This window comes from Podarcis muralis, chromosome 14 (assembly GCF_964188315.1).
Source record: "Podarcis muralis chromosome 14, rPodMur119.hap1.1, whole genome shotgun sequence".
NCBI classification, from domain to species: domain Eukaryota; kingdom Metazoa; phylum Chordata; class Lepidosauria; order Squamata; family Lacertidae; genus Podarcis; species Podarcis muralis.
Window position 1 is genome coordinate 27709926 of NC_135668.1, and position 13549 is coordinate 27723474.

General features: G+C 46.8%; 1 protein-coding gene across 1 annotated transcript in view; it reads left to right on the plus strand.

Annotated features, from left to right (window-relative positions):
* MAP2K1 (mitogen-activated protein kinase kinase 1) overlaps positions 1-13549 on the plus strand; it is a 41510-nt gene that overhangs the window by 26357 nt on the left and 1604 nt on the right. The window contains exons 6-10 of the mRNA XM_028707032.2: positions 8249-8373; positions 9133-9340; positions 11062-11126; positions 12602-12663; positions 13437-13482. Of these exons, the coding sequence (XP_028562865.1) occupies positions 8249-8373; positions 9133-9340; positions 11062-11126; positions 12602-12663; positions 13437-13482 (506 nt within the window). The remainder of the gene's footprint in view (positions 1-8248; positions 8374-9132; positions 9341-11061; positions 11127-12601; positions 12664-13436; positions 13483-13549) is intronic.

Here is a 13549-nt window from a genome sequence, read left to right on the forward strand (position 1 = left end):
TGAAGTCTCTATGAGAGTGCTTTAAATGCATAGTGTGGATTGTTCCAGAAACACTTGTTTGCAGAGTTGTTTGCATGGTCAGTGGAGGGGGTGAGGAGACTGGGGCTTTGCATCATTTTATTATTTCCAAGGCCAACTTGCTGCTTCAGCCTTTCAAGGTTAAAACGGTACCTACTGTACAATGTACGCATTTTAAAAAACCAATTCTCACCTTCAAATGCAGTGTGAATTTTGCCTCCTTTGTCAGCTCCCCAGCCGCTCCCCAGTTCCTTAATAGTGTCCGTGTCCCAACATAACCCCTCCTTCCATAGATCCTCTGCAGCCAAGCACCCCTGGGGGGTTTATAAACCTGGAGGAGGCTGTTTGCAAAAGCCAATATTCCAAAGGTGTGTTTGTGTCAACTTATTCTCTTCCTGACAGCCATTATTGGATGTCCGGGTGGTGGAAATCAATAAAACCAGAGCGCTCAGATAAATAGGAGATTAAAAGGCTAAGAAAAAAGAATTGTATGAAACTGCTAGAACAGTCATTTTGGGCTGCTTGATTCTGGTCAGCAGGGCCTTTACCCTGATCATCTTTACCCTGAGATGATCTTTGCATTTATTTACTTATTAAATTTGTATGCCGCCCGTCATCCAAATATCTCAGGGCGGTTCACAGAATAAAAACACAAAATACATAATAAAAACAAGAACAAAACCAAAATAAATCAATAACTCCCTTTCCCCCCCTCAAACACATTCTTATTATTTAATCGTTTTTATTTGATTTTACAGATATAAATTTATAACAAAACCAAATACAGTGGTGCCCCGCAAGACGAACGCCTCGCAAGACGGAAAACCCGCTAGACGAAAGGGTTTTCCGTTTTGGAGGCGCTTCGCAAAACGAATTTCCCTATGGGCTTCCTTCGCAAGACGAAAGCCCATAGGGAAATCTCTGGGACAGCGGGGAAGCGCAGCGCGTCTTCCCCACTGTCCTCGGACCTCCTCCGAAGGCTGGCGGCGGGGCGGAGAGACCTCCTCCCGCCGCCAGCCTTCGTTTCTCCGCTATCCCGGACGGCTTTTGAAGGCAGGCGGGGGGGGGGGAGCAAAGACTTTCGCCCCCCACCGGCCTTCAGAAGAGGTCCAGGACCTCTTCTGAAGGCCGGCGGGGGGCAAAAGTCTTTGCTCCCCCCTGCCTGCCTTCCCGGGGGCTTTTAAATTGCCCCGGACAGCGGAGAAGTCCTCCGCTGTCCCGGGGTTTTTTAAAATGCTGGGGACCAGGACCTGGTCTGAAGTCGGTTTCCATAGGAACGCATTGATTGATTTTCAATGCATTCCTATGGGAAACCGTGCTTCGCAAGACGAAAAACTCGCAAGAAGAAAAAACTTGCGGAACGAATTAATTTCGTCTTGCGAGGCACCACTGTACATATCCATATAAAGAAATTTCTCTGACTCATGAGACTTCCCCCCATCCCCTCCATGGGTCCTAATGTCAATGTTTTCAACTGCATATTATATCACAGCCTATATTTTATATCTATCCATATTGTCCATAGTATTTGTTACATTACAAGTGAGATTAAAATCCTACTAATGTTTTCATCTGCTTACTTCTTTCTTGATGTTTTTGTCTTCTGGGTCCCTGAGTTTTCCTGCCAGTTTTGCCATTTTGGCGTAGTCTGAGAGCTTGATTTGCCATTCCTCTCTGGTAGGGATTCTTTCTTCCTTCCATCTCCCCGCAAACACATTTAAAAGGATGCAGGATGTCAGTCAGCCAAAGGCCTGACTGAAGTTGAATGCTTTCACCTGGCACCTAAAGGTGAGCCTCCCTGGGGAGAGCATTTCACAAAGGGGGAGCTACTGCAGAAAAATGCACTTGTCTATCTCCTTTCCTGTGGATAAGGCTGCCCATGCAGGACACATACCCAGCTGGCAGGGGTGTGATTCTGTGCATTCTGCCCCCAAAGAAACTGGAATTTGTAGGTTTTTATTCTGTTTTCTTTTTGCCTTGTTACAAGCACTGGGTGAGGGTGTAGGAAACCCAGCTTTGGCCAACCTTTTGCCCTCTGGATGTTGTTGGGCTACAAGCTCCTAGCAGTCTGAACACTGGAAGTCTTCAGTAGGCACTGAAAAGACAATAACTAGTCTTAACCAGTTTGACTGGACTTAACCATCCAGGGGTCCTTTACCTTTTAATGGGAGGGAGTTTCAAAAGGGAGGTGCCACCCCATTAAAGGTCCAGTTCCTGCATTGTATGGAACTGCGTGGACCTCCTGGTGAGATGGTATCCTATAGAGCCCAGTGATGAATATAAGGGGCAAGACACTCATTTCGATATCCTAGAACATGGGTAGGCAAACTAAGGCCCGGGGGCCGGATCCGGCCCAATCGCCTTCTCAATCCGGCCCACAGATGGTCCAGGAATCAGCGTGTTTTTACATGAGTAGAATGTGTTCTTTTATTTAAAATGCATTTCTGGGTTATTTGTGGGGCATAGGAATTTGTTCATATTTTTTTTCAAAATCTAGTCTGGCCCCCCTCAAAGTCTGAGGGAAAGTGGACTGGCCCCCTGCTGAAAAAGTTTGCTGACCCCTGCTCCAGTATATAGGATAATACAGTTCACATTTTCTAAGTGTGGTGTGTTTCACTCAGACACCTCCTAACATGAAAACAAAATGGTGAACATTAAAAGGTAAAGGGTAAAGGGACCCCTGACCATTAGGTCCGGTCGTGACCGACTCTGGGGCTGCGGTGCTCATCTCGCTTTACTGGCCGAGGGAGCCAGCGTACAGCTTCCGGGTCATGTGGCCAGCATGACTAAGCCGCTTCTGGTGAACCAGAGCAGCGCACAGAAACGCCGTTTGCCTTCCCGCTGGAGCGGTACCTATTTATCTACTTGCACTTTGACGTGCTTTCGAACTGCTAGGTTGGCAGGAGCCTAATGCAGAGTCAGCCTATTGGTCCAGTTTGCTCTGTATCATCTACTCTGACCGACAGTGACTCTCTAGATGAGGGTTTTCTTCTGGTTTTGGACTACAGTTTGCATCATTCCTGACCGCTGGTCCTGCTAGCTAGGCATGATGGGTCTTATAGCCCAAAAACAGCTGCAGACCCAAGTTTGGGAAACCCTGCTCTAGACTTTCAGACAGGAGTCTTTTCCAGTCCTACTTGTAGATGCTGGGGATCAAACTTGAGACCTTCTGCATGCAAAACAGACTCTCTACCACAAACTATGGCCTTCCCCTTAGGGGGAATGACTTGCCCACCCCCCGCAAAGGCAAAGGCACAGCAGAGGACTGGAGATCCTGACTTAAATAATGCTGAAGAGCCTTTGGGTCCTGGTGCTGGCAAGGGAGTGATAAAGAACTAGCACTGTACCCTTGCATTAGTCTAATTGACTGCATTTACTTAGGCTCTTAGCTGGCTCCTCCTGCAGCTGTAAAGCACTGGGTTGTTATGGCAGCCAAGATGCAGGGATGTGAGGCTCAGAGAAGCAGGTGCTAAATATTTCATCCAGGAGGGCATAGATGCAAACTGTACCGGTGAAGATCTACCATGATCAAGAGGGCTGCCTCGTCTCTTGGCTGTAATGACCATTCAAATGAAAGCTTCAACACGTACCAGACCAGTGGAGATAAGAGATTGCAGCTGGGTGCCTCCTGAGATTCCTTTGAAAGCTGAGGGTGAGAGCTGCTGTACACATCAAACATTCTACCATACCCTCCAAGATTTATCCGATGAAAATAGGGATGACTTATTCCATAGTAATAGTAATAATAAATAATAATAATAATAATAATAATAATAATAATAATAATAATAATAATAATATATTTTTACCTTGCCCATCTGACTGGATTGCCCCAGCAACTCTGGGCGGCTTACAACATATATAAAAACGCAATTAAACATTAAAAAAACCTTCCCTATACAGGGCTGCCTTCAGATGTCTTCTAAAGGTTGTATAGCTACTTATCTCCTTGGCTCAGAGGTCGCATAATTTTTAAGTCTTCCCACATGACTGCTCCATTGTGGGAAGTCTCCATTCTGGTGCCAGAGCTCTGCAGGAACATGCAGTGGTGTCATGGAGAACCGCAATATTATGATGAAGCAGGCTGACACAGCAATTTCCTGTACAGTAAGGGAATGGACCAAGCCAGCCGAGCCATATCGGGCACCCACCCCACCACTGGCTTCATCTGTGCTTCACATGTTAGAATTACCGTTTGCATAAGTCCTATATGTCTCAGGGAGCAAATCAGCTGTCTGTGCCCTGAAAACTTAAGGAGTGATAGCCTGTGCAGTCAGTACTCTGATTAGATCCATTGAAATGAATGGACTTGCATCTATTGATTTCTGCTCTGAGTATCACCCAAGGTGTGCAAAACATGCAGGTCTGTTTTCACCTGCACCCTTTCTTGAGGGGCTCCTTGGGCAAATGATGTTCTGGCTCTCAGAACTCCAGGTGGCAGGTGAGGCTGTTGGAAGTGCTGGAGGAATGTGGAAACTCCTCCTTCCATCCTTTGTGCTCCTGTGTCACAGGGAGTGAGGCCATAGTGGAAGAACAAAAACACATACACACACACACACAATCACAATCACACAGAGCTACAGTGGTGCCCCGCAAGACGAATGCCTCGCAAGACGGAAAACCCACTAGACGAAAGGGTTTTCCGTCGCGGAAGCGCTTAGCAAGATGAAGTTCTCTATGGGCTTGCTTCGCAAGACGAAAACATCTTGCGAGTCTCGCCATTTCCCCCCCGCTTCCCCCCCCCTTTTTCAAAGCGGCTAAGCTGTTAATAGCCTTTTAACAGCTTAGCCGCTAAGCCCGCTAAGCCGCTAATAGCGCTAAATCGCTAATAGCGCTAATCCGCTTAGCCGCTAATGGGGTTGCTTCGCAAGACCGCTAGAAGAAAAGAATCGCGGAACGGATTCTTTTCGTCTTGCGAGGCACCACTGTACACTTCCCTGGAAGTGTGTTACTCAGCACTAGATAACAGTAGTACAAGACATTGCTGTCTAATGAGGGTGGGAGTCCTCTGTGCTGAAATGTGCAAATTAGTTGAGGATTAAAGGTTTGGTGGTGCGCCAAAGGGATCAGGGTGAGCTGGTGTGATCCCAGTCTTCTACCACTCAATGAGTATGAACATCCACATAGGTTTAACATACATAGATGTTCCTATGCAGCATCTATACCACAGAGATGGGCTTTGACTCAGGAGATTTACTGTTTTCCCATCCACCATAGAAGCCCAGTAGATGCAAAAGACTTAGCACAGCTAACCCACTGGAAACATCAGTGATGTTTTCTCTTATCCACTGTAAGGTTTCTTAAAAGAAGAAGTGAGGAAGGAACTCTGGGCCCTTGACTTTTCCCACCCTGCAAGTAGAAATTGTGAAAGGCTGCTGCTGCTTCCTTGAACCTCCACCACTTTTCAGCTGCTCCATTTTTCCTCCTTACCAGAAGAATTGATTGCAGAGATGCCTGCTTATTTCATAAGGCTTAATGCATTGCTAATGACTGGATAAGTGCTCTATTCTACAGTGGTGTCCTCCGCCTACAGCAGAAAAGATGAAAAGAATCGCTTCCAGTGCCTGAGCATTCATAAATAGTTTTCAGTTGCCTAGTTACAGACAGCCTTTCTTTAAGGAAGCAGGGCTGCATATGTAAGCTGGTGGTGGCTTGGTTCAGACAACCATGTTTTTCTCCAGCGAGCCTTGATTTCTGCAAAATCAAAAGACTCACTGATTGCTTTCGGTTCTTATGGTTTTGTTGGAAGAGTGTGGTGGATCAAAGTTGGCCGAAGAGGTCCGATGAGCGATGGGCTCCAGCAGCCACCATGTTTTCTGATTTTTGTCCAAAGATAATGGCTTGAAGAGCTGCTTGCTTTGGATCCCTTTGCACAAACAAGTTTTGCTTTTTCATCCCATAACTTGGTGTTTTGCAAAAGTTTTATCACTTATTTGTGCAGTGGGGGGGACCCAAGTTTTCCAGAGTCCACCTGACATTTATTTACTACCACTGTTGACTCAGCCATCCATATGCCAGGTAGATCAGGGTGTCGTTTCCTCTACTTTTGATGCTTTGTGTATGTTGAAAGGTAGATCAAGACTGAATTTGAAGTGGGAGGTGGCTGACTATAATCTTGCCACCTGCCTCTTGGTGTGCAAACAGTCCCTGCTTTATTATGCGTTGAATCCAGCAAAATTGTTGCAGGTGTAGAATGGCTTCCTAAAGTGCAACAGAACTTCTCCCTCTCCCTGCGCCACCCCAAATCTGCCCCAGAGGGTTGGAGGAACCCCGAGAACAGATTTGGGGAGCATCCAGAAAGAAGAGAGAAAGGAGTTACATTGAACTCATGGGAAGTCGTTCTGCTCATCTAGTGACTTATGATATTATCAACAATTTTATTATTTATATCCCGCCCATCTGGTTGAATACAACCCTGTTTTTTAATCCCAGCTTTCCTCCAAAGACCTTAGGCAAGCATACATAAGTTCTCTCCCTTAGTCGTTTCACAGCATCCTTGTAAGGTATCTTAGACAGAGCGAAAGAGAGAAGCTGTGTGGCTCAACAGGGTTGTGAACCTCAGTTGAGTGATATTCTGAGGTTGTGACTTTTGTCCCATAACACCACTCTGGAGTTGTGAAATCAAAGAGCCTTGTCCCCCTCCCATGCATGCCTGCGTGATAAAAGACTGTAGGAATTCAGCTGGGAATTCTTGCATTTGATCCAGGGAAACTGTTTGGGAGGGAATGAAAACACGTGAAGCCTCATGAGTAGAGGAAGTCTGTTGACAGGCAGAGAACAGGCAGTGAGGCTGGCGTTTCGGAGGACGTATTCTGTGTCCTGACTGTGCCATCTGTCTAAGCAGCTGTAGCTTGCAAATGCTTATGCCAGTGGGGTGCCATGGGCAGAGAGTCCGGGACTGTGTGTGTGTGTGTGTGTGTGTGTGTGTGTGTGTAGTGTTTGTGTGAAACACTTGGCCTTGTTTGCAGAAGGTCTCCTCTGCTCAGCCCTTGGGATCTCCCATACAAAGGCTGTCAAGTCCCAGGACCAGGGAAAGCATCTTCCTCTCTGCTGCAGCTCCAGCTCTGATCGGACAGTACAAGTTTAGATAAACAGATAAAATTCTATAGAAGTCAAGTCCTTTGTGATCTGACTGTTGGTCTGCAAAGTGCCACAGGATGCTCTTTTCAAAGTCGTGTTTCTTCTTTACATGAACAAGCTGTTTGGGTTCAGTCATCCTTGGAGCAATCCACAAGGAGTCTTTATTGCATAATTGGACTGAGTTTGGGATATGTTTGGACCAAGATCAGCTTGCACCACCTCAGGAACGTTCTTGGTCTGTAGCAAAACTCCTGACCCTTCTTTGGAGGTCTTTAAGCAGAGGCTTGACAGCCATATGTCAGGAGTGCTCTGATGGTGTTTCCTGCTTGGCAGGGGGTTGGACTCGATGGCCCTTGTGGTCTCTTCCAATTCTATGATTCTATGACCATGTAAAACAGGGAAGGGAAAACTCAGACCTGTGAGCCAAATGGGGGGCTTCAGGGCTCTCTATCCAGTCCTTGGAACTTCCCCCAATGACACTTGGCCCTCTTTTTGCCTGACTGGAAAGTGGCCTTGAAATGTGATGATGCTTCTTGCTTGTCTGGATGAAGGATGAGATGGGTGTTGTGAGTGCATGTAGAAATGAAACTACAGTACAAAGGTATAATTGGTTGCCTTGCCCACTGTTGCGTCTGGCCCTGCCCACCACTGCCTTGCGGCCCCTGGAAGGTTGCCCAGAATGGACAAACCAGTGAACTCTGACTTGGACAACTTGCAACCACAGCTGGTGTTTCATCAACCTGGTGCCCTCCAGAAGACTTGGGCTATAACTCCCAACGGTCCCAGCTGGCATAGTCATGTGAGCTGGGGCTGATAGGAATTGTTGTCCAAAACATCTGGAGAGCACCAGGTTGGGGAAGGCTGGTGTGGAAGGTCAAAGTATCTTGTCTCCTATATGTCATGAGGTAAATAGAAGGCCTACCGAAGGAATTATTATTAATTTTTTTCTGTTGCGCTATAAAAAGAAAAAGGACTGCATTTCTCCCTTTCACTTTTTGGTTTGTTACTTTCATGATCTGTTTTCGAACCACCCTCTCATTTCATTTTAATCTATACTAAGCACCAGAGATTAAGAAAGCAAGGCAGAAATGCCTGAATGAAAACAAGTAATTAAAATATCGTCCATTCATCTTTTTTTCCCCCCTCCCAGATGTTAAACCATCCAACATTTTGGTAAACTCTAGAGGGGAGATCAAGCTTTGTGATTTTGGTGTCAGTGGACAGCTGATAGATTCAATGGCTAACTCCTTTGTGGGCACAAGGTCCTACATGTCCGTAAGTACAGACGACGATGATGATGATGAAACTGTGATGGTCCAGTTTACTCAGGACAAAATGGCCATGTGCAGAGAGCGCTTCCATGTCCTCGTGTGGTGTGCTTTTCCCCATCTGTGACAGTTGCACATTGGTGTGCTTTGCAGTTGTGTACGTGCCACAGAATTACGTGTGAGCCATTTGCATTGCTGGAAAGGGTTGCAGTTATGACAGACGTTGCTAGAATCAAACCTTGCCAGGATTTTGTGGCTCATGAACTTCAGATGCAGTTGGGGCAGGAGATTAAGGAACTTGACCCTTTCCTCAGAGCCGGACCTGACTTGCCTCTCCCATTACTTGTGGTTGGTGTTATTCCCAGGATCAGCTTCAGAGAGGGCTAGTGGAGGAGCCGTGCTCGTTTCAAGTTGAGCGCCACGTAATTTCCTGTGGCATAGAGGCTTAACAACAGATTGCAGGCCGAGCAGCACGAACTACAACTAAAAATTGGCAGTTCTCTTTGATATTTATGAAGGCTTCAGCAGTGCAGCATTCCTGAAGGCTTCTGAAGGTCCCACAGGCTTCCAAGTCTCCTGCTGTAGGGGAAAGGAAAGCAAAAGAAAAGGGGGCTGCCTGACTAAGCAGAATTAAAACACCTTCCTCCATTTTGTTTTCTTTGCCACACTCGCCAGGGGTTTGCTCTCTTTTACATTGCAAATTTCCGCTGTCTCGGGCTTTTAGATTTATTTCTGTTCTATCTTTTGTGGTTTTTTGTGCATGTAGCCAGAAAGACTACAAGGGACTCACTATTCGGTCCAGTCAGACATCTGGAGCATGGGGCTCTCCCTGGTCGAGATGGCCATCGGCAGGTATCCAATCCCCCCACCTGATTCGAAGGAGCTGGAGCTCATGTTCGGCTGCCCCATAGGGGGCGACTCGCCTGTCTCTGAGGCATCTCCAAGGCAAAGAACACCCAGCCGGCCGATGAGCGGTAAGATCACAGTCATACCTCTTGTTGCGTTTGCTTCATGTTGTGGTTTTTTGGGTTGCGATCGCCACACGCGCAGAAACGTTCTGCGTGCTTCACACATGCGCAGAAGTGCTCTGCGCTTGCGCAGAAGCGCCGCTCTAGTTGCGGACTTTTCGGGGTGCGAACGGCACCCTGGAACGGATCATGTCCGCTACTAGAGGTACCACTGTATTGGCTGATGCATTCTGTGCCCAGGGCCTGGTAATTCGCCTAAACCCACCCAAATTCCAAGGTTCAGCTGCCTATAGGGAAAGCTCTACAAAGGCAACAGGAGAGTTCACAATGCGGCAGTCTTGTGGTCAGCAAGTTGGTGTCATTTATGCCGTCTTTTCCTCTCTAAACCCAAAGTCCTGCTTTCTGTAGCAAACTTGCCCTCTTCATGCCCACAGTGTAGGTTGTCTGGTTTAACACAGGGAGGAGGACCATGTCAGCGAAGACGTATGATGCCATCCCAGAGCTGGTCTCTGCATGGAGGCCTTCTTGGAGTTGATGAAGACAATATACCTAGGAATAAAGGAAGCTGCTTATACCGCATCAGACCATGGGTCCAGCTAACTCAGTCTACACTGACTGGCAGTGGCTCTCCAGGATTGCATGTGGGGACACTTCCCAGTCCTGCCTGGAGCTGCCATTTGGGATTGAACCTGGGACCTTCTGCATGCAAGGCAAATGCTCTGCCACTGAGCTATGGCCCTTCCCCAAAGTGTAATTATACTCTCCTCAGGGTAGGAGTTGAGGCTCATTTATAAAGTAGCCATTTGTGCAATGGTGAATTGAATACACCTTTGGGGAATAATTTTCTTCTGCTGGATGGTGGTTCAGCAATCCGTCATCATGCAGCTTCCTAGCTCGGTGCCTTATTATTTTCAATGCCTGCCCCCCCCCCTTTTAAGGCAAACCTACTCATTATTATGTATGTATATTTTTTATTTTAAAAGACTGCTGGTGTTATCTATTTACTTAGATAAATTTATACCTGCTTGCTCTTAACGCTGGGTTTTTATCAGTATTTTTTAAGTCAGTATTTTGCATTGCTTCATGTTAAGCTGGTTTTAGTTGTCCAAGCTATATATAAACCTTGTTAGGTAAATAGACATAAATAAATAAATTGAGGCTGCAAAAACTGCACAAACTTCTCCTCAAGAGTAATTATGACAAAATGAGATGCTTGGAAGACGTTTTCCACATGGTTATTTTCAGATTATTTATGGAATCTCTTTCCTAACTGCTTCCCATTTCACAAGGGGCTCACTGTAACTAAAGTAGCCTTCTCCAACCTGGTGCCCTCCAGCTGTTTTGGGCTACAACTCCCATCATCCTCAGCCAGGAAATGCTGGCTGGGGTTGATGGGAGTTGTAGTTCCAGAAAAGCTGCAAGGCACCAGGTTGGAGGAGGCTGAATTAAGGAAATGAGGTACCTAGCTACTGCCAAATGCTTCTGCCAGACAGAATTGGTTTTTTTGGTTTTTAAAAAAGAAACAAAGCAGCAATGAATAACAAAACCTCAGTGGTCATTTTGTAAGCATGTCAATATCTGGACTTCATGTGAGCATTTGAAAACCACCATTTAGAGATGGCTTTGGGGGTAACAGAACTTACTAGAAAAGGTAGGAGCAACAACAAAACGTAAGAAAGGGAAATGAGTTGTCTCATTAACTTCCAACCTCTGTTGTGACTTTTCAGCTTATGGCTCAGACAGCAGACCACCAATGGCTATATTTGAACTCCTAGACTATATTGTCAACGAGGTAAGCCAGCTGCTATTACTCTGCGTTTTGCATTTTGGCGAGTTTTGCAAGGAGGAAATGTGCTGTAAGGAGGGTTTAGACTTCACCCCATTCCAGCATATGGATCCTTCAAAACGTAAAGGTAGCTTGCCTCACCCTGGATGTGGGTGGGGTGGGTGCAAACTCCCCTGTACTGCACACAGTTCAAGCAACATGTTAGGACAAGAAGGGGGGAAGCTCAGGATCAGGGGCCACATGTGGTCCCCAAGCCATTCTATCTGGCCCTTGGAACTCTCCAGGCCATAGCCCCCACTCATATCTGGGCTCTACTTCACATGCTGGGTGTTCTTGTCCTGCTGGGATGTGTCCTTGAACTCCAATTATGCTTCTCGTTTGCCTGCCCATACCTGGGCAAAATCCACACCTGTTGCTCTGCTCACTTTTGCCCTGCCCTTCACTCTAATGTGGCCCTCAGGAGATTGCCCAGAAGTGAATGTGGCCCTCTGGCTGAACAGCTTTCCCCACCCCTGCTTTAGAATCCAGCTAACTCAAGTGAGACAAGCTGCTTGTGGGGGCTTCTTCCCTGCAATCTGTGCCAATTTTGGGGCCGAGAGGGAACCCCTTGCAGCACCCCCTCCAGGAAGGCTCTCACCTGATCCTCCATCCTCCTCCTCCTCCAGTTGTGGTGCTCTTCCATTTCCCCTGGGGAAGAAGGGAGGGCACCAGTTCCAAGCCCAACATGCTCGAGTCATGTGGAACCTAAAAGATTGCACTTTTGGACCCATGATCATTTGGCAAGCCTGGAACAAAGCAAGGGCTGCAAGATATTGAAACACTGCCTTCCCAGGATGCAGCATCCAAGAGAGACCATCCCAGGGATTGCAAATGCAGGAAGGCTGTACATTGCCCTCGCTTATTTTAATACCTTGTCATGCAAAAGCACCACTGCATTTTATTCCCCCTTTCAGAGCCCTGATATCCAGCCCTGATACTCTGGGGCTTGGAGTCACTGTACACATTGCATGATGCACACAAAGCTTTTATGCACTTCTTTTGGTGACTCACAAATGTGCTCTTGTGTGCAATTTAAAACTAAAACCCTGTCTTTTAGACACTTGCTGCCATGATCATATCCTTTGACATTGTCAACATGTCTACACGCCCTCCCCCCAAAACACCACCCCCGTTTGCCTGCCAACACTAAATCTGTGCTTCCGGTCTCAAAAGACAGCTAATGTTTGTATGTGGGTGGAGTTTTGAACAAACTGATTTTGTCAGCCCCTTCACACCACACAAAATGCCTCTTGGACCTTCCTCTGATGTCACATGTGAATGCCTCATTTGTCAAGAGAGTGCTTAAAACCCCTTCAACTCAATTGCATCCTTTTTATGCCTTCCTAAAGAACCATTAAATAAACTGCAAGTTTCGGGAGTTATACTGTTGCAATGTTTATTCTTTTTTGCTTTCATCTCTTTGCCACATCCCCCACCCCCAGCCTCCTCCAAAGCTTCCCAGTGGAGTCTTCAGTCCAGAATTCCAGGACTTCGTGAACAAGTGGTGAGTTCAGTTATTGAGCAGCTTATTTTCAGAATAAATGTTTTTTACGTGTGTTTGGGGTTCACTAGTAAATAAAAAGTGTGGTTTTGCTTTTTGGAAAGGTCTCCCAAATGCCAGTCCTCTTTCCCCTTAATTTAACATGGGTGGGGAACCTCTGGCTGTAGGCCTAATGAAGCCCTCCCAAGCCCCACCCACATTTGACCCATGAGGCCATTTTGGCCAAACCATACCCACCTGTCACTGTATATGACATCAGCTGTGGGACAGGTATAGGCAGGGCATGGACAAAAAGGACTTAGGCAGTGCCTGCTTTCAGGTTTGGCTGCAAAGCACTTCGCGTCATGTTTCCCAAGCACTGGCTATCAGCTGATTGTTGCTGCTAGCAACAATAGCACTAGCAGTCAGCTGATTGTCGGCAGAAGAGAAATGCCATACATACTTATTTGCCCTCGCGGTTTGGTTTCCAGCAGTGTGGCAAAAACAGGTCATTTGAATCCCGGCTGTCAAACCTGGCCTGTGGGTGTGTGAAGGATCTGCTCCACTGGTCAGGATCCAGTTCCCCACCCCAGATTCAGCCCACAGCACAAGCCAGGGTGAAGTTCTCTTGCACAAGCCCTGTTGAAATGTTCAGGAGCCACACAAGAGTTGTCATTCAGTGCCGTATCACCATCTAAAGCCGGCCAAATGGAGAGCAATGGTTGGCATTGTCCGTTCTGCGATGCAGAGTGTATTGAAGTGGCAAGAGGAGTATGACACTCTTTCCTTTTATGCAGCTTGGTCAAGAATCCAGCAGAGAGGGCAGATCTGAAGCAGCTGGTGGTGAGTGGAAACTCCTTTCTCTGCTAACAGTATTCTGGGGCTTTCCAAGAATTTGAAATCTGGAAGC